Genomic DNA, 27939 nt, shown 5'->3' with positions numbered 1-27939 from the left:
AGTGTCCCTTGATTGCTCATAAGTCTTTTTCTCTTTTCTATTTTTGCCTTAGCCCATAATTTTATCCTCTCTTCCTTCCTGCTTCTCCCCTCCCTCCTTCCCCCACTTCACTCCTCCATGTCCCAAAATACGAATGCAGAAGAAGGTACATGACATGTTCAAGTTTGAGAGTGGTGGTCAGGGCTAACCAAGAGAGGAGGAGAATCATTCTTTTATGTTTCTAAACTTGAATGATTAGGCTATTACTGTTTCCTTATAGGATAAGGATTGTGGAGTGTTAAAAAGTTTGAAATCCTTAAAAATGACTAATTATTATAAGTGACTCCTGATAGCAATAGTTTGAAAATATTAAGATGTTTAGAAGTTAATGTTTCTTTTTCCCGCATTTGACATTTTAAATGGGAAGCAGATCGCTTGCATGTAACTGTGGTATCGTTACATCAGCAAATTATTCCTCATATTATATATAATGCTATCTCCATATATAGCTTATGATATTTTAATACATTTAAATAGTTTCCAGAGTTTAAAATTGTGTGATTTATAATCTTAGCTCTTAGAGGGGGTCTTAAGGAGTCTCTCTGGGACCCTTATTGTTTTTGCTACATGAGTCAATTTTGTTCAAAGAAATAATTTGAGTAAGAGACAGGCTCTGGCCTAGAACCAAGTTCCTGTGACTTCTTGTTCAGCATTTCTTTTACTAAACCCTAATGTCTCCTACGCAGATTCTAATTATGTCTTACGAATTTTTAAACTTCTAAGATTAGAGAATTGCAAGATTGAAGATTTTCATAGACTCATAATGAGAGCAAATATAAATTAGAAGGTGATTGGAAATATATCAGGAGCCCAAATTTATAGCTTCTCAGATGCTACTTAAATTAAAAAGTTAATTATAATGTGAATATGAATTAAAGGTTTATTGCTCATTATTTAAAATATCTGCATGTTTGTAAGAAACTTCATAGAAAGTGCTTCGATGTTCATTTTCCTTGTGTCTATAATGCACAATAACGCTATCATACTTTGTAATAGAGTTCATAGTTTTTACATATATCGAAATCCATCAGAGTTCAAGTAGGGAAATTATACTCCTTGGAGCACTTAACACTCTTTTAAAGGATTGATAACAGCTGCTAGAGAAAATCAGAGTCCGCTTTGGCTAATTAATACAGTCCTTTCAGGATTAAAAATCCATCAGTGTATTAATGGAGTATAGACCATTATTGGTAGAGGTAATAAATATGTCTTATTAAGTAGCCAAAGGAGAAGGAAGCAGAAGCATGGCTCACCACTGTTTATTGGTGTTGGAACTCACACTGCCATCCCCACCCTGTCAGCAGCAGGGACAGGTTTGTGCCATTGGCCTCGCAGTCACCTGCACACACAAGGAGGATGTGTTGAGCAGGGCAGATTTTGGTGCCCGATAGAACAGGATTTGAAACTGATTCTGCTACTAACTTATGATTTGGGGACTCTCACATTACATTGTTTTCCTGGGCCTCATTGTCTTCATCAAAAATGGGGATCCTAACACTGGTGTCACAGGCAGTATGGCCATGTCTGTAAAGTACTGGGCTCATGGGCATTTCAGTAAATAGCAGCAATTGCTATCATCCTCCTCGTCATCACTTTTGGTATTTTTCAATTTTGGGCTGTATTGGGAAAAAAATATTTTCCCTCTTCTATGTCTCCTTTACGTGTAGAGCACATCAAATGTGTTTTCCCCACACCAAACAATTCTGGGTGACACCAGCTGGGTGTCCTGCAGTCTAGCACATTCTGATCCTATCCACTTGGACATCATATCTCATAGGTTCAGGGTTCAATCCCCAAAGACTGCCCCAATCTTTAGGTGCGAACTGCACATAGTAGGTCCCAGGTTACTCACAACTTCTGTCTCATTCAGCTCCCATTGGAGGTTCACACAGCTCCTTCCTGGAGTTCAATTGATTTGCTAAAACCACTCACAGAACTCAGGGAAACTCTTACTTATGTTTACTAGTAGGAAGCAATAGCCAGTTGAAGAGATACCTAGGGAGGTTTGGGAAGGTCCTGAGTGCAGGCGCTTCTGTCCCTGTGGAGTTAGATTGAGTCGTCCTTATGGTACATGGACGTGTTCTCCCTCCAGCTCAATATTATTGGGATTTTGGTGGAGTCTTCATCAGCTCCTTTTTCAGCCCTTCTCTCTCTAGAGATGGGGGCGGGGGTGGGGCCGAAGTTTTCCAGCTTGTAATCCTGGATTGGTCTTTTTGGTGACCGTCCCTCATCCTGAAGCCATCCAGGAGCTTCTCTGAGTCACCTCATTAAACCAAAGAGACTCCTGTTACCCAGGAAATAACGAGGATTTCAGGAGCCCTGTGTAGGGAGAGACTGATGTGTGTGGGTTTTTTTTTTCTCTATTACTTCACGGTGGATGTATGGGTATTAATGTGCCTTTTTTTAGGAATAGTTTCTAATGTTCATGATTTTACACATTTCTTAGTTTCACCTTTTCTGGGTTGGGCGGCAGCTGCATCCTTTTGCAGAGATCAGTTATACAAACTAGAATTTCGTTCGGCACTAATGGCACTGCAGCCTGCTAAGATAGTTAAAACGTAGGGGGATTTCGCTTAGTCCTCTGTGTCCAGACCACATGCACCATTAGCACCTAGAACTTCCTTTTCAGCATCATTTTAAATCTCTAGGAATGAATAAACCATCAAATGAATCTTTGCCCTGCAAACTGATAATGAGAAAAGAGTAAATGGTGCCTTAGCCCAGAACACAATTCCCTTAACTCCTCCAGCCCTCCTCTGGGATGCTTAATGCGATTCTCTATCAAAAATTTATGGCAGATGCCATATTCTGACCAGGGAGTGGGTGTGGAGTTAGGCCTGTTTCCAGTCTGTACTTAAAAAAAAAAAAAAGTGTGTATAAATAAGTGTGTATTTTAACAAACGTATTTTTCTTGGCATAGGAGTGAGGTTTTCTGTGTGTTCCACGGTGGGTGAATTTGTTGTCTTTGGATCCTTTTAAGTTTTAATGTTTAGACTGGTGTGTGCAGGCAGACAGGCATGGGTCACATTCCACATAACGCCGGTCAGAGACCACAGCTTCTTGCTTTCAGAGCAGTTTCACATTATGGCCTCTGATCCTTGCCACAGTGAGCCAGTCAGGGCTGAAGAATGCTTCATCTGAAGCCCAAGGAATTCTTTGAAAGTAAGCTTTGTGGGCTGGAGTGTGGTTCAAAGTCACGGTATCCGTCTAGCCCACTAGAAGAAGACCAAATGCCACATTTGTGTGGTGGGTTTACAGCTCAGCCCCAAACTCAGATTCTAAACAAATTCCAGGGGTGCTTAGGTGGCTCAGTCAGCTAAGTATCTGACTCTTGATTTTGGCTCAGGCCATGATCTCAGGGTTCATGGGATTGAGCCCCGCCTCAGGCTCTGTGCTGGCAGTGCAAAGCCTGCTTGGGATTCTCTCTCTCTCTCTCTCTCCCCCTCCCTCTCTCTCTGCCCCTCCCCTGCTTACGTTCTCTCTCCCTCTCTCAAAATTAATAAATAAACTTAATAAATAAAGGAAATTTTACTCACATCATCAAATCAAACCAAGTCCTCACTGATCTGCCAGGTGGATGGCTGGCTGGCATTTGGTCTTGGCACCAACTACCCCACAGTGCACAGTATCCTGGAGTCATTCCAGCCTCAGACCATCAAGAGGCCCCTCTGGTAATGCTGCTTGTCTGTTCTGGGTACCTCTACACCCCACTGGCACAGTCTCATGGCCCTTCCACTTTGGGGATTCTGTGGCACCAGTGGCATTCCAGGGTCTAAGGTGCAGCCTCCCTGGGTGCAGCAGATGATCTCTGGCTGCTGGGAGTCGGCTGTTTCCCCAGGCAGGCCTGGGGCCGCATGGCAGGTCCTGTGCTGCTTGCAAGACCCACTGACTTGTCACCCTCTCTGATTGTAGGGACTCTCTTCTCTCTATCTTAGTGTTTCTCAGAGTCACTTCCCTGCCCTTTTCCACCTGCCCTTTTCCACTCAGGGACACACAGTGTCCTTTCTTCAACAGCTCAGGGGATGGGATAGCAAAATATAGAAGGGGGAGTAGCTCATGGGCAGCCTCTGTTTTTGACCCTGAACTGGACCTCATCTGAGATTCTGGCTTTCTCCAGGTGAGTCAATGAAGGATTGATACCTTCTGCATACCTTAGGAGTTATCCTGCATGCTTTGAAGTGAACCCCAGAAAGTAGGCAAGTTAATGAATGTGTATGCAGGAAATGTCTTAGTTGCAGAAAACAGCAACTGGATACACTGTTGACACTTGGCCAGGGAGCTGGAAGACAGAGCAAGAGTCTTAAACTTTACATGGGAATCATATGTATCTTTTGCATTCTCTTGACCTATACATGCAATGCTTTGAAAAATTGGAAGAAGTTTCCTTGAATCTTGCAAAACTAGATTAATTGATGTGAAGTCCCCATCACCTTTCCCCCAAGCCCCACCAAGTGGTCTTCTACTGTCCCCTGGCATGACTTGTGCCCTTTGCAATGTTTCCCCCATGAAAGTCATTACAAAATTGTCTCATCCCCTTTAGTGTCTCAATTCAGAAGAAACTTAAGCCGTATTTGGACTGTGAAAAGACACATTTAGAAAAACTATTTTAAACCTCTGGAAATGGCACATGTGCCAGCTGCTGCGGGCCGCCCTCGGTGGACTTGGAGTGTAGCGGCCAGAATAGTCTGCTGAGCAGCAACACTCTGCGGCCCCAGGGCCCCACGCGGAGAACTCAGGGTTCATAATTGTGATTTACCATTGCCTCCAAATGGGCCACTGGGTTGATATTTTGCCTGCCTTTCAAAGTCATTCTTTGGTTCTAGAAGTATTATCAGCTACATACAACTTTCCCTAACAGGAAGCTGCTGTGTTCCTCTGAGGAGCCCTTCCCAGGTCTACTTTATTTAAAGGTTTTGAGAAGTCCCTTTGCAGAAGACACTTTATCCCAAGCAAGGTAATGGGCTCTTTAGTGACCACCGGGCAGCTTCTCATTTAGCTGGTGTCAGTGGGGGACTCATTAATCTGACATAGCCTATGGTGGGCAAAAAAAATTTGCCAAATAATGAGATCTCTTAATGTGGCCTCAAAGTCTGAGACTTGCCGAGATTCAAGACAGAGAAAGAAGGAATGGGAAAAAATGTACATAATCTCCCACTCATGGAAATGAACTCCCCATTAGCCCTGAGCAATGATAGAGCAAAGCTTACCAGCTTCATAGTCACTAAATAACATCTAGTATTAAGGAAATGAATGGCAGTCCTATCTTTTTCTTGGCCCTTCTACTACAACTAATTGTTTGTAAGTCTTCAATTACTAAAAATTTCAATGTGCTTTAAAGAGACAACTTGAATCCAAAAAGTGAGTCATGAACTTATTTTAAAATCGAGGAATAAATCTTGAACTCTACAGAGTTGGACTAACTTCTTTTATCTTCTACCAAGTAGTATTTGGGGGTCCTAGGGCAAAATTTAAAATCATAAAAAAATTCTATTCAGTGTGTTGGAATTCTGGAAAAATAGTCTTTATCCATTTTAGAAAGATGTTCAACAAAGTGAAGTCATAAGTTCGCGTTAGCCAGAAAATGCCCAGAGGACTAGCCTGAGAGAGATCTTAAGGCCAAGGCAAAGCCAGGAAAGAATGTTGTGATTGATTTTCAGTGCCCGTGTTGGGCATGGAGTGGGGATCAGAAGCACATATTTGTCATGCTAGCCATGAACTCTTCTTCAGAAATAGAATCGGGATTCTTGAACCCCATAAATAAGGCATCTGACTAGCAGCAGTGTTTCCCTCATAAACATTTTCTCAGTGTATTTTGTCTGTTTTACTTGTTCATCACGAATTCTGACCAATGGCCCCTCATTCCGTCAAAATATACAGAGGAACTGAATACATTAGAATCCAAACTCATGTCCAGACTCTACTTTTAAGGATCTCTGAGGGGCTCAATAAATAACATCCTTCTTCCTGAACAAATTGACCGTTCTGACAGGGAGGACCAGGTGGAGGTTAAATGATCTCCTTTTGGATAAAGGCTGCACTGAGAGATGTGCCGTAATGTGAGATCATATGGTCTTCCTGATTGAACCACAGAATCAGGCCAGCTTAGCACCCAGTTGCAGCTCATATTGTCTAGGGCGAGCTGGGACATGGAGGGGCTTGTCCAGGCAAGGCTGTGGTGTGGAGAAGAGGTGAGGAATCAAGATGAAAACCCTGTCCATCTCCCAGTCAGGTAATTCACTTCTTTCCAGGGGCAAGGTGAGTAATGGTCTGGAGAAATGCAAAGCTTTATTATACCACCCACTGGAGCACCCTTGAGCCTGGAGATGACATCAGGAATGGGCAGAAGAACTTCCCCCAATAGTACCCATATTCTTACATGCTTTGTCTTCAGTGTCTGTCCCACATCCCTCCGCTCTTCTCCAGCTCTAGGACTCACACCCTAGTCCAAGCGTCCATTGTCTTTCCTGTGGGCCCTATGTGTTGCAGTGTCTTCTCTGCTGTCTCCCCCTGTGGCCCTCGTCCCCATGCGGCCCCTTGTTTCTTGTGGGGAAGCTACAAAATCCAGGATAACCTTTGGAAAGGATAAATCAGAGAGAAGCCCACTCCTGTCCTGTCCTGTCCACTTTATGTCTTCCCTTCACACTCAGTGTAAATCGTGATGAGATGTTCACAAACTTTGTGTAACTCATGGGGTTCAGCACACACTACCCCAAAATAGGGCACCTTGATTGATAGAGGGAATGTTTTAAGCTGGGCTATTTGAGAAGCAGCATGTTCAGGAAGCACTTTCTGATCTTCCCCCGAAGGAAAGAAGCATCCCTGTCTCCAAAGACGAAGGGACACAGAGAGGTGTCTGAACAAACAGGCTGTGCTGGATTTCCCCCAGGTTACTACACATACCTTATATCTTTTGTCCTATCACATGTTCCCACAGCTTTATCAGACTCCTGGTCTTCATCAAACCTAATATAAAAATGCACAAGCTCAACCATGTTTTCGGGTCTTCATTTCCTTATGAAGCCTCCCATGTGGTGTGAAATTTACATTAAGTAAATTTGCATGCTTTCTCCTAGTTAATCTGAGTTAGTCTTCTGAGACTCAGCCAAGAACTTAGAAGAGTGGAGGAAAAAGATATTTTCATCTCCTGCATAATCTAGCTGTGGACAACCCTTTGACCTCTGCTTTGTCCTTCTCCTCTTCACTCCCTTGATTTCACCACACTGGCCTCCTTGCTGTTCTTGACACACTCCAACTTCATTCCTGACTTCATTCTTTCTCTTTCTTGATTCTGTGTTGGTCCTTTCTGCCCTAACCACTCTGCCCTCCAAATTGGCAACTCAGCTCAACGTTAACAGCCTTAGAAGGGCTCTCTGGCTGCCAGTCTAAACAGGCAGCCCGCCCTGTGACCTCCACCACATGGTCCTGTTTACTTCCCTCATTCACCCCATCGTTTCCTCTGTCTGCTTGTTCATGTGTTACCTGTACCCTCTGCCTATACGATTGTGCACCTCCGGAGAGCAGGGCTGCGTCCAGTGTGCTTTTCAGCACTGCGGACAGAGCACATCATGACTCTGCTGTACACAGAGTCAAATGGGAGGCGAGTGACCCAGAATTGCTGGACAGATTATGTCCTGAATTTTAATTCAAAGAATATAGTTGAGTAGGGATTGCATGTTTTTGGAAAATGGACTGGGTAGGAATACATCCTAACAGAAAGGGATTCTGCCAGTCTCTCTATCATTTGCTGTCATGGACATTATGCTGCTGGGTGTCTGTTGACCTGATTCACTGAAGATGTATTGAGGATGTAGGAAGCAAATGACATCTCCTACCGCTGCCTGGATGCTTGGCTTTGAATGCTGAGAGAGGCAGAGGAGCAAAGTGATGAAGAGGGTATTGTCCACGGTCATACTACCCAGGCTGACATCTGGGCTCCTCCTCTCCCTAGCTGTGTGCCCTTACACACATTACTTCAATTCCTTGGGTCTCAATGTCCTCATTCATAAAATGGGAATAATAATAGTACCTACTTCTGAGAATTATTGTAAGCATGAATTAATAGCGTCAGTAAATCTGCAGAACATGGTTCCTGACACAAAACAAGCACTCAGTAAATGTAGCTCAATTATAGTAGTGATGATAGTATCGTTACTATTTTGCCAAATATCAAAGGGTAATAACTGTCTTGAATGCAAGGTTGTTCTTGTTCTCAATTATACGCCTTTAGCTCTTTGAGGATGGTGTCAGGAGCATTTTATCAGTGAACTTCCTGCTGCTTTGTTCAGATCTAATATTGGCAAAATATCAAAAGGCAGGGCATTGAGTTCTACTTTTTCCTTTAAAAAAATAAAACATTAGGTTATATTTAACAATGGTCTTTATAAAGAACATCTTGTTAGAATTTTAATTCTCTGAAGAACAGTAATTTGTGCATGCTTGTTAGTAGTCAAGATTTTTAAAGCTACATGAGAATATCTATCACCCAGTCCCACTCACACAACCACTGGGAGACATTTGAGACACATATATAGCTATATATGTAGAAAGAAAGAGCATGCACGAAGAAAGGAGAGGGACAGAGGAAGAGACAGAGAAGCCTAAGCAGGCTCCGCGCTGAGCACGAGTGCCAATCCCACCCGTGGCTCACTCCCACCGCCTGGGATCCTGACCTGAGCCCGAACCAGCAGTTGGACGCTCAAGCTCAAGCAGCTGAACCATGCAGTCACACAGGAGACATTTGCATTTAAAATGTCAACATGTTATAAAAATGTAATGAATTAGCTAGCTGTATAAATAAGAAATTGTCTACAAAAGTTTTATTTAGAAATATGAGTTTGACATTTTGGGATCTCCTACTTCAGTCAAGATGACCAGAACAGCCTCAGAGAAGCAGAGCTCAAATTTGATTTGAAGTAACAAACTTCAAACCTGACTAATAATGCCTCTTATATTTCTCCTTTATTCATTTATTTATTTTCATTTTTATTCAAGTATAGTTAACATGCAGTGTTATATTGGTTTCAGGTGTACAATGCAGTGATTCAATAATTCTGTATGTTACTCAGTGCTCATCAGGACAAGTGTGCTCTTAATCCCCATCACCTACCTCACCCATCTGCCCACCTACCTCCCCTCTGCTGACCATCTGTCTGTTCTCTGTAGTTAAGGGTCCATTTCTGGTTTTTTTTTTCATTTGTTTGTTTCTTAAATTCAAATATGGGTGAAATCATATGGCATTTGTCTTTCTCTGACTTATTTTGTTTAGTATTATACTCTCGATATCTGTCTGTGTTGTTGCAAATGGCAAGATTCATTCTTTTTTATGGCTGAATAATTCTCCATTATATAAGTGTTATACACACACACACACACACACACACACACACACACACACTCAAGCTCAAGTGGCTGAGCCACCTAGGCACTCCAGAAGACATTTACATTTTAAATATCAACATGTTATAAAAATATAATGGATTAGCTAGCTATATAAATAAGAAATTGTCTACAAAAGTTTTATTTAGAAATATGAAGTTGACATTTAGGGATATTCTACTTCAAGATGGAAATATATATACATAGATATATCTTTATCCACTCATCTCTTCTTTATCCATTCATCTATTGATGGACACTTGGGCTACTTCCATAATTTGGCAATTGTAAGTAATGTTGCAATAAACAAGGGGTGCATGTATCATTTTAAATTAGTGTTTCAGTGTTCTTTGGATAAATACCCAGGAGTGGAATTACTAACCATATGGTCATTGTGTTTACAATTATCTGAGGAACCTCCACACTGTTTCCCACAATGGCTGCACCAGTTTGCAACCCCACCAACAGGGCATGAGGCTTCATTTTCCTCTACATCCTTGCCAACACTGTGGTTCCTTGTGTTTAGCTGTTCTGATAGGTGTGAGATGATTTCTTGGTGTAGTTTTGATTTGCATTTTGCTAATGATGAGTGAGTTAGCAGCTTTTCATATGCCTATTGGCCATCTGTAAATCTTTGGAGAAGTGTTTGTTCATTCATGTCTTTCTGCCCATTTTTTGATAGGAATATATATTTTTTGATGTTGAGTTGTGGAAGTTCATTATAGTTTTTGGATACTACCCTTTATCTGATATTTCACTTGCAAATGTCTTCTCCTATTCAGTACGTTGTCTTTTAGTTTTGTTGATTGTCTCTTTTATTGTGCAGGACCTTTTTATTTTGATGTAGTCCCAATAGTTTAATTTTTCTTTCCTTGCCTTAGGAGACATATCTAAAAGAAATGGTGCTATGGCCAATGCCTATTCTATTTGGTAGGATTTTTATAGTTTCAGGTCTCACATTTAGGTCTTTATTCCATTTTGCATGTATTTTTGTGTATGCTGTAAGATAGTGTTCCAGTTTCATTTTTATGCATGTGGCTGTCCAGTTTTCCCAACACCATTTATTGAAGAGACTGTCTTTTCCCACTGGATATTCTTGCCTCCTTTGTTGAAGATTAATTGACCATAAAATTATGGGCTTATTTCAGGGCTTTCAATTTTGTTCCAGATCTGTGGTGCCTATTTTTGTGTCAGTACCGTACTGTTTTGATGACTACAGGTTTGCAGTATAACTTGAAATCAGGGATTATGATACCTCTAGCTTTGTTCTTCTTTTTCAAGATTGCTTTGGCTATACAGGGTCTTTTGTGTATCCATATAAATTTTAGAATTATTTGTTCTAGTTCTGTGAAAAATGCTGGTGATATTTTGATAGGAATTGCATTAAATCTGTACATTGTTTTGGGAAGTATAAACATTTTAACAATATTTGTTCTAATTCATGAGCATGGAATGTCTTTCCATTTCTTTGTGTCATCTTCAGTTTCTTTCATCAGTGTTTTATCCTTTTCAGAGTATAAGTCTTTAACCTATGGTTAACTTTATTCCTAGATATTTCATTATTTTTGGTACAACTGAAAATGGGATTGTTTTCTTCATTTACCTTTCTGCTGCTTCATTATTAGTGTGTAAAAATGCAACAGATTTATGTAATTGATTTTATATCCTACAACCTTACTGAATTCATTTATCAGTTCTAATTTCAGGTTTTCTATATATAGTATCATGTTATCTGCAAATTGTGAAAGTTTTACTTCTTCCTTATATTTTGGATGCCTTTTGTTCCTTTTTGTTGTGTCTGATTGCTTTGGCTAGGAGTTTCAGTACTGTGTTGAACAAAAGTGGTGAGAATGGACATCCTTGGTTTGTTTCTGACCTTGGGGGGGAAGCTCTCAATTTTTCACTATTGAGGATGATGTTCACTGTGGGTTTTTCATATATGGCCTCTATTATGTTAAGGTATGTTCTCTCTAATCATACTTTTTGAGAGTTTTTATCACAAATGAGTGATGTACTTTGTCAAATACTTTTTCTACATCTTTTGAAATTATCATATTGTTTTTCCCCTTTCTTCTATTGCTGTGGTGTACCATGTTGATTGATCTGTGAATATTGAACCATTCTTGTATCCTGAGAATAAATCCCATTGGATTGTGGTTGTGGTGAATGATTTTTAAATATATTGTTGGATTTGGTTTGCTAATATTGTTGAGGATTTTTGCAGCAATGTTCATGAGAGTTATTGGCCTGCGGTTCTCTCGCTCGCTCGCTCTCTCTCTCTCTCTCTCTCTCTCTTTGGTGGTGTCATTATCTGGTTTTGGTATCAGGGTACTCCTGACCTCATTGAATGAATTTTGGAAGTTTTCCTTCCTCTTCTATTTTTTGGAGTAGTTTTAGAATAAGTATTAACTCTTCTTTAAGTGCTTGGTAGAATTCACCTGTAAAGCCATTTGGTACTGGACTTTTATTTGTTGGGAATTTTTTGATTAGTGATTCAATTTCATTGCTGGTAAGTGGTCCATTGAAATTTTCTATTTCCTTCTGTTTCAGTTTTGGGAGGTTAAATGTTTCTAGGAATTCACTGTTTTCTTCTAGGTTGTCTAATTTCTTGGCATATAAATTTTCATAGTATTCTCTTATAATTTTTTCTCATAATTGTATTTCTGTGGTGTTGGGTGTTACTATTCATTTCTAATTTTCTTTATTTGAGTTCTCTCTGTCCTTCCTACCTTCTTGCATGTGGCCTCTTCTCTACCTTTGGTTGTGGAGTTTGTCTGGCCTTCTTCAGGTTCTTTTCTGGGTTGTATACACTGATATGTGTATCCATGGGGCAAGGTGCACTTCCGATCCTTCTACTCTTCTGTATATTCCCCAGAAGGCCTCTCTATTTATTTTTTTGTTCTTCATCCTCCCCATGCTTCTTTCTCCCCTGATTAATATTTTTTTCTTTCTGGGCCAGTATCTGGAACTGTTGAGCCAAGGAAAATATATCTTCCTGTTGCTAGATCCTCTTGTCGAGGTGGACTGACAGGTGGAGGATAGAACAAGGAAGGACCATAGGGAAACTGCCACTCATCCATTCCCCTCTTCTGAGGACAAGATTAGATTGGGATTGTGACTTAAACTGACCTTTCCCCCAGGGTGGCAGCCTCAGCTATCTGACATGAGTCTACCTTTTCCCTCCAGAGACCCAAGGTGTTCGTATGCAAATCTCCGGGCTAAGCCCGGTACCTGATCTAGTGTTGTGCACATAAGCACAGACAAAACTCAGTTTACAACCCAGCTCTCTTGCACTCCATCTAACTGAATGACATCTGGCTGCTTGGAGCCTTGTTATCCTCATACCTGCTGCACAGGAGTGCTCATTGATGGTGATGTGGAATGTTAATTGTGAAAGTACTTAAATTTTTTTTTAAATGTTTATTCTTGAGAAAGAGAGAGAGCATGAGTTGGGGTGGGGAGCAGAGAGAGAGAGGGAGACACAGAATTTGAAACAGGCTCCAGGCTCCAAGCTATCAGTACAGAGCCTGACACAGGACTTGAACTCCTCAACTGCGTGATCATGACCTCAGCTGAAGTTGGACACTTAGCCGACTGAGCCACCCAGACTCCCTGATTATGAAAGTACTTTTAAACTGTAATATGCAGACAAAGGATAATAGCTACCATTGTAATATTCCTCTACTGCCCTACTGCCTCTCTCTAAAAAGAGGACTATAGTTGCTTTTCACTGAATCCAATTATAGGCCTCGAATTAATAAGGCTTTAGCCTATTTATAGAAGCAGGGATCTGCTATTGCCTACTCAAAGTAATCATCATGTTCTCTGCAGCTGTGTCTTCAGAAATCAACTTAAAAGTTAATGCGAATGAGGAGCACCTGGGTGACTCAATCGGTTGAGCGTCTTGACTTTGGCTCAGGTCATGATCTCGTGCTTCATAGGTTTGAGCCCCACATCAGGCTCTGTGCTGACAGCTGGGAGTCTGGAGCCTGCTTTGGATTCTGTGTCTCCCACAATCACTGCCCCTCCCTCACTCGCACTCTGTCTCTCTCTCTCAAAAGTAAACAAATATTTTTAAAAAGTTAATGCAAATGAAACATCTAGTGACAAAAAATATAAAAGTATGCAAAAACCGAAAGAGACATCAAAAGAACACAGGAGACCATTTACAGGAGCTTCCACTGGCAATATATGCAACAATGTGAGCATCACGATGAACAATGATGGTATAGATTACAACACTTTGAATTTAAAACATGAGGAGCACATGGGTGGCTCAGTCAGTTGGGTGTTTGAGTCTTAATTTCAGCTCTGGTGATAATCTCGGAGTCTTGAGACTGAGCCCCATGTCAGGTTCCATGTTGGACATGGAGCCTGCTTGAAGTTCTCTCTCTCTCGCTCTCTCTCTAAAGAAAAAAAAAACAGAATCCATAAGTCCATACTAACAATTTTTTAAAAAATATAAAAAATGGATTCTAGGAGAAGAAAAAGCTTTTCCTTACAGAAGAATACCAAATAACAAATATAGAATTGATGATAAGAAACTATCAACAAGGCCGATTTAGTCAAGAATCAGAAAGGGATGGATTGCAATCAGTGAGTGAAGTGTTAGGGGACAGGATATTTATGCCATCTATAGGTACCTCCATAAAAGTTATTTATTACTTATAGAGAGATAAAAAAATACTGATTAGTGGAGAAATCTGGCAGTACTCCCCTATCCAAGGACAAATCTGGCAGAAACTCCCTTCCCAAAGTGACCAAACTTAGCATCTCTAATAGTGAGACAACCCAGTATCATATGTCACCTCATATGATGCACTCTGAAAGACACATCATCTGGGTAGTGTTCCTGCCAAAAATACTTAACCCAAATCTAATCATGAGGTATCAAACACATCAAATCGAGAAATATTTAGAGAAATGAATGACCTAGATTCTTCTAATGTATCATACCAAGGAAAACAAAGCCAAAAAAAAAAGGCCTGGCTTTTCTCTTAGACTAAAGAGACATGACATCTAAATACAATGAGTTAACATTAATTGGATATTGAATCCTTAAGAGAAAGAAAGAAAGAAAGAAAGAAAGAAAGAAAGAAAGAAAGAAAGAAAGAAAGAAAGAAAGAAAGAAAAAGGAAGAGAGGGAGGGAAGGAAGGAAAAGAAAGAAAGAAAGAGAGGGAAGGAAGGAAGGAAAAAGGAAAAGGAAGGAAGGAAGGAAGAACTAAGGAAGGAAGAAAGAAAAGAAAAAAGAGAAAGGGGGAGAAGGAAGGAAGAAAAGAAAGAGAAAGAAAAAGGGAGGGAGGGAAGAAAGGAAGGAAAGAAGAAAAAGGAAGGAAGAAAGGAAGAAGGAAGGAAGGAAGGAAGGAAGGAAGGAAGGAAGGAAGGAAGGACGGACGGACCTTATTGGGACAACTGGGAAGTAACACCACCATATTATTATTAAATTGCCTATGTGATAATTGTTTTTCATTTATTTAGAGACATGGCTTCTTTCTTAGAAACATGCTGAAAATTCAGAAATAAATTATTCTGATGTCTATGACTTACTTTCAAATGGTGTTCTAAAAAGTGTGGGTATATGTGTATCATTTCATATGTATAATCATTTCTTGCAATGAATATATTCATGTTCTATTCTTCTTGGAACTTCTCTGTGGATTTGAAATTTTTCAAAATCAGAAGTTGGAAAAAAATTATTAGAACTATTAGCAGTTACTTCACTGGTCATTTCAGTATTCCACAGTTAGTCCCTATACTGGATTAAGAATTACCAGGACACTGTTAGCCAGCCGGACCTCACTGATATCTTTCCTGCTATCTTTCACAGCTAAACCTGCCCTGACCCAAAATCTTAGAAAAAATAAAACCTATATGTCAGCTGCATTAAAGCAAACATACGTAGTTCTGTGTCAGTGATTTCCATGTCCAGAGGTGGCCGCTGAATCTGCCATATCATCTTCTACGTCAATGCCAGAGACTCTAGTATCTTTGAGAAGGTTAACTTGCGCCTTGTCAACCTTGGGCTCTAATTACAGCCAGATGACCCAAAGTGAGGGAATAAAATCTGGGTCATTTTACTTTGAGTCCACATCTTATTGTATTGTTGAGCTAAGGCCCCCTGTTCAGCTTCATTGATCAATGCTATCAGTCAGCTAACGTGTATGGATCGAAAGTCAGCTAGTTGACTGTCATGCGCCTACATCTCAAGTCCTAATAAGTGATCCATCGCAGGAGGCAATGAAAGTACATGACATTCACTCTGAAAATGTCACAAAGGTCCTAGTTTATAGGCCTCCTTATAACCAAAATATGTAGAATCTTTGTGGTAACTGTGCGTTACCAGTCTGAGAACTGAGACTTTTTCTTAGTTATACATTTTCAGATTGTAAGTTACTTTTAAAAGTATGTCTTTTAAGGGCACCTGGGTGGTTCAGTCAGTTAAACATCTGTCATTGGCTCAGGTCATGACCTTGAGGTTTTTGGGTTCAAGCCTCAAGTCAGGCTCTGTGCTGACAGCCCAGAGCCTGGAGTCTGTTTCGGATTCTGTGTTTCCCTCTCTCTCTGCCCCTCCCATTTGCCCTCTGTGTGTGTCTCTCTCAAAAATAAATAAACATTAAAAAGTATATGTCTTTTCTTTAGTGCTTACTATGAAGCTAGCTCTGAGCAAAGCAATTCATAGAGATGGTCTCTTGGAATCTTCATAGTAATTTTTTTTCAGAAGTGGAAACAGGTTTGAAGAGGTTAGTGGTTTATCTAAGGTCACAAAGCAACTAACTGGGAAAGCTGCATTTTGTCTACCTTATAACGAGTCCTTTACTCTTAAGTATTTCTCTACAATATTTCCCAGGACGTCTGGATACCTCAGGAGTTTGAGTGTCCAACTCTTAATTTCTGACTTTTGCTTTGGGATCAGGTCATGACTTCATGATCGTGGGACCAACCCCAGTGTTGGGTTCTGCGCTGACAGTGTGGAGCCTGCTTGAGATTCTCTCTCTCTCTCTCTTCACCCCATCAAAATAAATAAATGAACATTTAAAAAATTCTCTCTGTCTTCTTCTGGTCCTCCCCAGCTCGCATGCCTTCTCTCTAAATAAATAAATAAATAAATAAATAAATAAAACTACACTTATAATATTTCCAAAATCAAGTGTGAGAATGTATTCATAAACATTCTTGTATTTGCCAGCATACACATGCTGTGCTTTAACGCTAGCAAATGTAGGGGCTACATTTTTTGATACCTTAGTGGGGGGAAAGTACAGATAGTTCTTTAAGAAGCTAAAAATAGGGGCTCCTGGGTGGCTCAGTCGGTCAAGCATCTGACTTTAGCTCAGGTCATGATCTCACTGTATGTGAGTTCAATCTCCACGTCAGGCTCTGTGCTGACAGCTCAGAGCCTGGAGCCTGCTTTGGATTCTGTGTCTCCCTCTCTCTCTGCTTTTCTCTCTCTCTCTCTCTTCCTCTCTCTCTCTCAAAAATAAATAAATATTTAAGAAAAAGAAGCTAAGGTATTGTTTCCACATTGACAAAGAAATGTTGATGATCACTTAAGTTTGGAGAATAAATACATATTATTAATAAGAAGAGCTAGAGTTCTATTTTAAAATCTATTAACAATGTAAAATGCATTTAAAAAATGTATTTATTCCACTTGTGCTTCCTGGACTCAGGGTTCAAGTCATTTGCGGTTTATCTCAAAGTACCATAAAAAGAAGCATAAAAAGGTTTTTTGCTTGTATTGTGTCTTTGTATATTCAGCTTTTCCCCTTATTGTCAGGTGTCAGAAATAGTGCTACAGCCTTTGGGCATAGTTCTTTCAAAGATGGTGAAAGGAGGCATTCCAGGGATTTGCCCAAAGGTGAATTTTAATGAGGTCTGCCCACCTCTTGCCTTGCTTGCCAAGTAAGAGGAGAGCAGGGCTGTCGGTGCATGGAGATGCGTTCTGCATGTATGCTAATTAGATCCTCGCCCTGGAGAGTTGCCAGCTATTGACCCTTAAGGGAAATAAAATGACAGGTCCCAGAAATAAGTCATTTCAAAGCTGATTTCTAGAGGTGTCTTCTAGCAGAGTGTGGAAGGCATGTACTGTGTCACTGAGAAGCCACACAGTTCCCAGGTCACTTGAAGAGTGGCAAGTGAGGAGGTGAGCAGGGGCTCTCCCTGGAATTCATTACCCACACACCCGTGTGTCCCCAGACTGGGGCAGTGTCTCTAGTTTTACTGTTTAGCATGAAATCATAATTTACTTTTGATATTCAGTAAAAACAAAAACAAAAACCAGTAAATATGATAACTTTGGGCTTTCTTGGCTTCGAGGGAATTTCACTCCTTCTCTTCTTCTAGGCTTTCTGGGCCATTCTTGGTTTCTTCACCTGGTCCCCTTTCTCTACCAGCCGGATGTGATTAGATGTTTCCTGTAATTGGCTTTGATCCAGTTTTCCTCTCTTGAAAAATCTCTCTTGGTGACCTTACCCACTTCTACAGCTTCAATAATGGGGGAAAAATCTTATTAGAAGGGGTGCGTGAAATAGGAAAATAGGAAGACTAGATGATGCACGTCAACCGAGGGAAAGGAGAAGAAACAGAAAAGAACAAAAGCCGTTATATGGGGATTGCAGAATTGCACAGATTCTGTAGTAACCAGAAAAGCATCGTGGTCATGTGGGGAAGGCAAGAGGTTTGTATGAGAAAGAAGCCGGGGCTAATCACATGATATAGGCAAAGGAGAGAAGCAAAAACAAAACAAAACAAAATACCCTGCTAATTTGGTGCTGACCAGTTGAGCTGCTTCTGATTATTAGCTTATTGATGATATTATTGGTGCTATCAAATGACACTGTCCCATCCATGTATTAATTAACATCACTATCCTCCTACGATCCAAATGCCAGGTGCTCTGTTGAGATTTTATGAGCAGCCTGTTCGTTGAAGAGTTTGTTAGTTGGAAAGGGCATTGGAACTTCAAAGTGGCGTCTCTTATGTGGTGCAGAAATTTTGTAAAATTCCACATTCATCATCAGGCTGAGGAATGCTGTGTAATCCGCAGTGTAGCGCTCCAATGAATGCTTCCTTAAATAACGTTTTTTAATTTATTTTATTTTATTGATTTATTTATTTATTTTGAGAGAGCATGGGAGGGCCAGAGAGAGAGGGAGAGAGACAGAAAATCCCCCAAGCAGGCTCTGCACTGTCAGTGTGGAGCCCAATGCAGGGCTCAAACTCGGGAACTATGGAATCGTGACCTGAGCCGAGATCAAGAGTTGGATGCCCCTCGAATAAGGTTTTTAAATATGTAAATTAAAACATAGGATTACAACCAATAATGTTGCAATAAAGTTATCAAAATATTTTTTAAGAGTTTGTGAAGTAAAAATGTATACTGTGTACTACTTATGCATGAAATAACAAGATCAGACAACCACCGGAAGTACAGAGTGATGAGTACTTCAGCTGTTGGCACGAACTCTACCATGGTGTGAAAGTTCTCCGCGGCAGAGGCACGGGTTCTTCTAATATTCCTGAGGGCTATTGCCTATCTTCTTAACCGAAGGGAATGTTGAATTTCAGTTAGAGATCGGGGAACATAACAGTCAAGTTCATAGAGTCCTGCGAATTTCCATGGATCCAAGGTTAAGAATACTTGGTCTAGAGATTTCTAGAAGAGATTGGGAATCCTCATTTGTACGCCTGCCAGAAAGCCACAGGGCGCACGATGAGGGGAGGGATGGTGCAGAGCCAACCAACTACTGTTGGGCTGTTACTCCACACCCCACATACCATCCCTCTGGTTTCACTGGGCTTCTGGATTCTCCTCTTTTCTTCCTCGGTATGTCTGCTATATTGAAGAGAAAGTGAAACTGGTCACTTCTCTTTGGCAGAGGCTTTTGTGGTTTGGTTTAGTTTGTTGGAGGGGCCGTCTCTCGTTTGATTTCTAAATATCATCTGTAGTTACAGGGGAGGCTGAAACTGCTGATTATCTGGGGCCGTTTCCTTGTGCTATTAACACAGACAGTTAGACTTTAAATATGGATAGAGTTCAAATATCCAACTTCAAAGGAAGGTCATCTCAGTCGGTTAAGTGTCTGGCTTCGCCCAGGTCATGATCATGTGGTCTGTGAGTTCGAGCCCCGTGTCAGGGTCTGTGCTGACAGCTCAGAGCCTGGAGCCTGCTTCAGATTCTGTGTCTCCCTCTGTCTCTGCTCCTGCTCTGCCTGTGCTCTGTCTCTGTCTCTCTCTGTCTCTCTCTCAAAATTAAGAATAAATCTTTAAAAAAAATCTCCTCTCCACCTTTTTGACCACTCTTACCTTGGCTTCCCAAACACTGCCATCTCCTGGACCCCTCTTGCCTTCCCACCTCTCTGTTAGTCCCTTCTAAATTTTCATTATCTGTTTCACACTTTACCAACCAGAGAAGTGTAGGCATTTTCCCCCATATTAGGCTTTGGGCTAGTTTTCTTTTCATTCCTTCCCCTTGATAATCTCTCCCAATCCTTGGTCTACCTCCTTTGCCATGTTCCTTGTCAGTTTCAATGAACCCCACCCCCCTCCATCTTTCCAGTTGTTCTGATTTCAGTGAAACTCAACAGATATTGTCTGGATAGTTATGTGCCCTGAGCAATGTGTTAGGTACTGCAGCTACCATACTGAACCAGGGGAGCAGATCCCTGCCTTGAAGCACCCACAATCTGTCAGAGAGTCAGCTTGAACAAGTCATTTCAAGAGTGGGACTAGGACAGGCGGGGAGTACCAGATCAGGCAGGGGTCGGTGACAAGGGAGATCTAGCCTTGGGGAGATAGGGAAGTCTATCAGAAGAAGTAATGTTGAAATTAGAGCCTTTAAAGGTTAATTGAGAGGTGGTAATGTAGGAACGAGGAGTGGGAAGATGCCCACAAAATGCCAAAGCCTGGAGAAAATAGAGGGAAGGAGATAAAGATGTCTCGTGTGACGCTGGCAAAGAAGGCATTTGAGTTCAGTGAGGTGACAGAGGGACAGGCCCAGACTGGTGATCCCTTGCCAGCCATGTCGGAGAGTTGGGGGAGACATCATCCTAAGGACAGCGGGGAAGCCCCTGGAGGCTTTAGTCAGGCAGCAGAGTGCGTAGGTTTACATTTTTAAATGCTTAACCCAACTATAGTATGGAACATGGTTTGGAGGGCCTAGAATCCGTGTAAGGAGACCATGGGGAGATGGCTATAGTCACCCTGTTAAGAGACAATGTGGCAGTCCTGCAGGAAAATCTGTCACCCTTCACTCCTGCCTCTTTCTCCTTCACCTTCTCCTCAAGCCCATCAAACACTATATCTTTTCAGATTTGGTTTCTACAACCTCCATTGGCTGCATGCCTCCTTTTATTCCCACAGACCAAACTCCAGACTTGTTTTCTTTCCACTGACTTGTCATCTGTGCGTCTCCTTTTTTGCCTCCCAGTGGCATACAGTGCACCTGAGGGTGAGTCCCGAATGAACCAGGTGCTCCCAGATGCCCCAGAATGAAGCCCAAGCTCTCCTCTTCCTGGCTCGTGGCCACAGTGTGGTCCCCGCAGGCACTGCCCATCGTCTCCACCTGACAGCCTCCTCCCTCCACCTGGAACACCTGTCTCTTTCAGCTCACCCGTAAAATCCCACCCTGGAAGACTCATTTCTGGTCCTGCTCCTCCAGTTCCAGATGCCACCAGCCCCCAAACAGAATTCATTTTTCCTTGCTACCTGTGCCCCAGTGCGACTTCAGATGATGCATTATCTATCTAGTTAAACTTCTTCTTATTCTTGTTTCACCATTTTGTAGTGGTCTACTTCCTGTTTGAATTATTATGTAGGAGACAGTCTCTCTGTCTCTAGATTGTAAATTTCGGAGGACTAGGGAGATTCGTCACAGCCATTTCTGAGTCTCCTGTCCTGTGCTTATCAGGCCTCAACAAACGTAAAATTGGATTGTGGATGGCGGTCGGGCAATGGGATCCTCGAATTGTGGATGTCTCTGGGTCACATACCCAAATCTCTACTGGCTGTGATAATCATCAAATGCACAAGAACATTTTACCAAGAGTATGACTTTTATTTCTAAAATGGCTACATGGAACTAGTGTGATTAAGAGAGGCAGCTAATCGTTTCAGTGAGAAGTACTGGATTCCGTGCTGAAAGCTGGAATTCCCTCCATAGGTATTTCTTGAGTCCTAATCATGTATCCAGCACTGAGGATACATAGCCATAAATGAAACGTATCTCTGTTCTAGAAGCACTTATAGGTATTTTCATAAGAATATGATGTTTTCCATCGAGAGTTTACATTGTCTTAAACTGGGAAAAAAGAATTCATTCCTTTATTAAAGCATGATGTGTCAGGAGCGAAACCACATGGTCTTAAACGCAGCACCGAGCAGAGCCAGGCAGATAGAGTGTGTCGTCTGTACACCAGGAAGTACAAAAAGAGAAAGCACATTCATTAGGATGCCTTTGTTGTATTTTATTTAAAGGTTTATTATTGCTGTTATTGTATATATTCCTTATCTCCGACTTTTTAATGTTCGTTTATTTTTGAGAGAGAGAGAGAGAGACCGAGCACGAGTAAGGAAGGGGCAGAGAAGGAGGGAGACCCAGAATCTGAGGCAGGCTCCAGGCTCTGAGCTGTCAGCACAGAGCCCGACGCGGGGCTCAAACTCACAAACTGTGAGATCATGACCTGAGCCGAAGTCAGAAGCATAATCGACTGAGCCCCCCAGGTGCCCCCATCTCTGACTTTAAGAGATCCCTGCAACAGGCAGGGTTTAAGAATTTCTTAGTATCATTTAGCTGGAAAACATCAGTAGAGATGTTAAGCAATAATAATAGTATTTTTTATTTTTATTTTCCAATAGTAATAAAACTCACAGTATTTCAGCATCTAACTTACTTCTATATGTGCCCAACATTGTCCTAGAAACTGGAAACATGCAAAACTTAATTTACAGCCTACAGTAGCTCACAGAAGTACTATTATATATCAGAATCACATTACTGTTCAAAAAACAGGAACATATTACTGGAGGAAGATGCTTGTGTAGGAAGCTCTAAATTTTTCTTTCAAGGCTAATTTGAAGCTGGACATTAGGGACATCCACCATGATTTTCTGAAGTACAAGTAAAAACTGGGGAAATCAGAGCCTGAGCTCTCAGAACTGGGAAGGTTAGCATAGGGGAAATGTAAGAGGCCTTTGGTGGAGAATGTAAATGGTGAGAAGCATATATATTAGAAGAGTAAAGAGTATGTTCCAGATGTCTGTGTATGCATGTATAAAGATCTGTGGCTTCCACTTTGACTGGATTTTGTTTGTTTGTTTTTCAAAATCTTTTCTAAGAATTGCCCTGGTGGAAAATATTCCTGAAGGCCTTAACTATTCAGAAAATGCACCATTTCACTTACCACTTTTCCAAGGCTGGATGAATTTACTCAACATGGCCAAAAAGTCCGTTGACATAGTGTCTTCCCATTGGGATCTCAACCACAGCCACCCATCCGCATGTCAGGTAAGCTGCACCCTCTGTGTGTGTGTGTGATAGTTGTACTTAAATGCATTTTACATGCCATAGTGTTCTTGCGTCCACTTCTCAGGCTCCAGATCTTTCCTTGAATCTATCTTCACCCATAGCACATGCACATCATTACATTTATATGTCTGTGCCATTGCTAATCATCTGTTGCTCAGCTCCTACTAGAATGCAGGTTTTCAAGGGCAAAGTCACGTTTCGTCTTTGCCCACGACAGGCTCTCTGTACAGCAGCGCTGACTTGGAGCATTTTGGGGGGCACCACCCTTGTCACAACCTCTGTTGATGGCATGCCCCAGAATTCTGCTTTGCACAACTGCATGCTTGCAGTGCTAACTCTGTGCCTGCCCTGGGGCATTTATTTGGTTAATTTATGTCATAATTTGCCTTGAAAACACAGATCCAACTTTTTTTAATAGCGGACTCAAACTTCCCAGTGTAGTTGTATATTCTTGGCTCTTGATATTTGAGTGAATAGGAGAGAGGGAAATGCACTCATGGCAAGAACAGCTTTGAGGAAACTGACTGAGTCATCCAAATGACTTATGAATGAAGTATCCTGGAGGTAAGAAAGTGATCCTGGTCGTCATTAGTGTTTTGTTTCTTGTTGTTTGTACTGGCACAATCATGATCGCACAGACCTGCCCAGGCTTTTCTACCCAAGTATATGACCACTGGCCCATACTTCCACGTCCTATATATATTGGACAAGGATAGAATCCGTTTTGTTGCTGTATAGAACAGGTGTTGGTATTTTAGCCTATAATCAGCACCTCATTGGTGCTTGGAAATCTTTTATTCAATTATATGATTTTATTATTTTTTTAAGTTTATTTATTTTTGAGAGAGAGAGAGCATGAGCAGGCAGGAGGCAGAAAGAGAGAGAGAGAGACTCCCAAGCAGGCATTACACTGTCAGTGCAGAGCCTGACATGAGACTCAAACTCAAGAACCGCGAGATCATGACCTGAGCTGAAATCAAGTCAGACACTTAACTGAACTTCCCAGGTGCCCCTCAATTATACAATTTTAAAGTCACAGGATATCAGATAATAGGTAAAAAAAAACAAACAAACAAAAAACCAACAAAACCCACAAAGGCTGTGCTAAAGAACTGAGTAAATTTACTAATTGTGTTCTGCACTTTTCTACCTCTCCTGTTTACACAGGTGCATCAGGGATTTGTTGCTGTGTGTAGCATTCCAAAACTTAGTGGTATCACAAATAACAATCACTTACTTCTTCATGATTCTGAGCAGGGTTTAGCAGAGAGAGCTCGCCTCTGATTCACACAGTGTCGGTTGGAGTGATTTGCCTAGGGCTGGAGGATCCAAGAGGACTTTACTCACACTTCCAGCCTCTTACGTAGGGGTGACTGGAATGTCTGGGGGTCACCTGGACCCCTCTCTGCACACGTCTCTCATCACACAATAAACTAGCCTGAAGTTTTTACAGGGTGGTTATATCCTAAAAGGTAAAAGCAGTAAGTACGAGGCCTTTGAAGACATGGGCTCTGGGATCCAAGATGCTTCCACCCAATTCCATTGGTCAAAGCAAGTCGCAACCTGGACTCTCCAGGAATGAGGAGGATTGTTGACAGACTTCTTTGGAAATTATACTCCACAGTCCACTCCAGCCATAATAATCCATATCACTTCCACATACAAAATGCCCTCCTCACCCCCTCCCCAAACATCCACGCCATCACAACAAAGGCTGGAAGTTAAGGATCTCCTCCTCTGTATCACATCCGGATCGGGGTGAGGCCCTACAGGTGTGCTCCTCTTGATTTGAAAACCTGTGAGCTAAGAGACCAGCTACATGCTTCCCAACACACGCTCCCAACAGTGAGGCATGGAAGAAATAACGACGACAGATACTTTTGTTTAATGGGGGAACGGAGAGTACAGACTAGTGCTGAGTCCGTAGCAGTTTTGAAATCCAGCCCATCACATGCCACCGGTCTTCTGAGCTGGGGGAACAGGTGACACTGCTGGGCTAGGCAGGACCTGGGTCTCCCTGGGGTTGCTTTCCTAGCCTGGGGTTCTCAGAAGCTCTTTGCCCCTCACTGTGTTGTTGTTTCTTTTCCATAAGAAATAGTTTACGTTTCTTCCCACTTCCTCAGTTGGCCTCCTGCTGGTAGAAATCTGAGGCCCCACAGACCTCTGTTCATTTTAAACCATCTCTATCCTTTTTTGGACCCAAATGGAACAATCCCTTAAGCCTTTGTAGACTTAACATGCATCCAGTCGTAAACCACTCTGTTAGCAAAAACCCTGACCCGCTGAATAGCGGACAGTGGGTCTTCTCTACTTTGCACTGTGACTCAAGGTGCTTCAGGACCTGACCCTTGACACTGCCATGAGCCCTTCCTCTGACCAAGGGGGCCTGTGAACCGCCTGCCACTTTTAGTCATCCCGAGGTCTTCACAAGGACTCTTACTGTCGTATCTGTCATTTCATCTTTACCCTGAGGCCATTTCTGACTTTGAGGATATTTTGCTGAATTGAGAGACTGTTCTAGATTCTACATTTTCTCAAAATCCTGCACGAACACTGAACAGTCCTTACCATATACTACTAACACTTTGATAACCCGCCTGAATGACCTCCTTATCCAGGCCCACGGACCCAGTAGTCGCCCCCCCCCTTTCTATTTTCTACTCTACATGGGCAGTGGTGTAGCCAAACATCCCACCATCCGTTCCTCTGGGCCCCAGAAGCGATTTCTTTACTGTTCCTTCAGCCTTGAGGGAGAATAGGATGCCAGCATCCCCAGCCACCCAGTCCCAAAGACGATGCCGCATGCACTAGTTTTTATTTCAGTTACCTGTTATGGTGAAACAGACAGCTCCCAAACTTATGAAGTGTTATTTCCTGTGATTCCATGAGTAGGCTGCACAGCATTTTGCTCCAGCAGTGCTGGCTGGGGATCACTTGTGCCTTTGGGGGACAGTGAATGAGGCTGGACTGACCAGGGGCTCCCCAAGGAGGCACTCATCACTTTGAGTAATCTAACCTGGGGCTTTTTAATAGGGCAGCTGGATCCCAAGAGGGCAATGTGCAAATTGCAAAATCTCTGAATTCCTGGACCCCTAGAACATTACTTTGGCCACTTTGTGTTAGTCAAAGCAAGTCACTAGGCCAACCCACATCTAGGGAAGGGACAAAAGATTCCAGGAGGAGCATGCCTATTCAGGAATGGGAGATCCTTGGCAGCCAACTTTGGAAACAATTCATCACGTTGGATAGTGTGAGAAACAGATAGTTCAAATTGTCTTTCCTTAGCCATAGGCAAGACCAGCTCATAGCCACTGGATTGACCAGGGACTGCAAGCTTTAGCATGAATCTGTGAGCCACGCTGTGTGCTGGGACCCAGACCAGCCTGGGGGTCCCTGCCTTGTGATCCTGGCCTGTCAACAGCTCCGTTCACTTCACGGGCACTCCTGAAGAGCTAGGTGTGTCAAACACTCAATGGAAAGATTTGTACTTACTCTTGGACTTGGTGACCTAGACGAACTCTTTTCTGATATGCTCTGCCCCTAAATGATGGAATTTTCTCCCCGGCTACCAAGTGATCTTTGCTAAGTATCTTTATTTTTCCCCCCATAACTACTGTTTCTTTCTGATGGTGCCCTCTATCTTGGTTGGCTTCCAGGATTCCTGTAATTAGTCTAGACTGGGATTGTTTGGGCTTGGAGGCCCCAGGGAACCTGCCTCCTTCTCCAGGGGTGCCCACTAGATTCCTTTTCAGGGTTCCAGGTGATTCTGGGACCAAGACAGTAAGCTGAGCACCCGGTAGATCTGGCCAGCTCTGGGGGGTGGGGGTTGTGGTTCAGACCCGTGGACCAAGGCACTCACATGGCTTTATAGGTAATGTAGAGTTCCTGATGGGCAGTATGATAGACATGATTCTCAGGAGCCTGCTAAGGACCTGGGGCCTTTCTCTGCTTTAAACCTGACCTTCCATCCTCGTCCTTCAGGTGTGAGCTAAACTCTCACTCCTCAAAGTTTGGCCCTAGGACCAGAAGCATCTTTATTACCTGGGAACTTATGAGAAACGCACAATCTTGGGATCCACCCCTACCCTACCTGAACCTGATTCTCCATTTCAACAAGATCCCCAGCTGAGTCATAGGCTCAGAAACACTTGAAAAGTTCTGAACTACCCCATCCCCAATCAGCCCTCTTGTTCTCTAAGCCCAACAAACTCACCTAGGTATTCACACTCCTGGGAAGAAAACGGGTCACACAAAGGCTATGCCACAGTTCACGGTCAGTGTTCGGTATCACTCACAGAGCAGTGGTGAAATGGATGAATGAGGTTCCAGGTCTGTTTTGCATAACCATGCCAAGTGTGATGCTGGGCACATACTAGGTGCTCAGTAAATATGTGCTGAGTAGTTGTTGAATGGATTATGTCAGACACGAACAAAGCCAGGCACTGGTTAAAGTGGTAAGAACAAATTTAAATCAGTACTGTATTTTTGCCATAGGAAAGAGGGTCTGAATGAACTGAACTAAGATCTGTACGGAGATGACTGAGCATTTTGCAGGAAAGTAAAGGAGTGGGGGCAGGGGGATGGCAGGGGCTTGAACGGGATCAGAGAGGTAGATGTTTCTAAAAAGTAGGGGAGGGGATTGGTCCGGAGGGAACCCATCTGGGTTCGTGAACTGGTGCTTATCAAACCTGGGCTCCTACCCTCCCACACAGACACTGGGAGACAGGGACCCTCCCAACGAGTGTCGGCAGCACAAACAGTACATTCTTCTGGCAATCTTGAGCTTTCTCAAGCAGGCACCTTAAGAGGGCCAGGGTCAATCCCCAGCAATGCTATTGCTGGGTCATAAGGGAGTTCTATGGATAGTTTTTTGAGCATTGCTGGGGATTTACCCAAGAGAGACAGAATGCTGATGCATAGGAGCACATGTACCCCAATGTTCAATGTCAACAATAGCCAAAACATGGAAAGAGCCTAAATGTCCATCACCTGATGAGTG

The 27939-nt window shown here is 42.3% G+C and overlaps 1 protein-coding gene across 1 annotated transcript in view; it reads left to right on the top strand.

Moving 5' to 3' along the window:
* PLD5 (phospholipase D family member 5) overlaps window positions 1-27939 on the top strand; it is a 327662-nt gene that overhangs the window by 130217 nt on the left and 169506 nt on the right. The window contains exon 3 of the mRNA XM_029934829.1: window positions 22751-22919. Coding sequence (XP_029790689.1) covers window positions 22751-22919 — 169 coding nt within the window. The remainder of the gene's footprint in view (window positions 1-22750; window positions 22920-27939) is intronic.

This window comes from Suricata suricatta, chromosome 3, assembly GCF_006229205.1.
Source record: "Suricata suricatta isolate VVHF042 chromosome 3, meerkat_22Aug2017_6uvM2_HiC, whole genome shotgun sequence".
In the NCBI taxonomy this organism is placed as follows: Eukaryota; Metazoa; Chordata; class Mammalia; order Carnivora; family Herpestidae; genus Suricata; species Suricata suricatta.
This window is presented reverse-complemented; position numbering and strand designations above follow the sequence as displayed.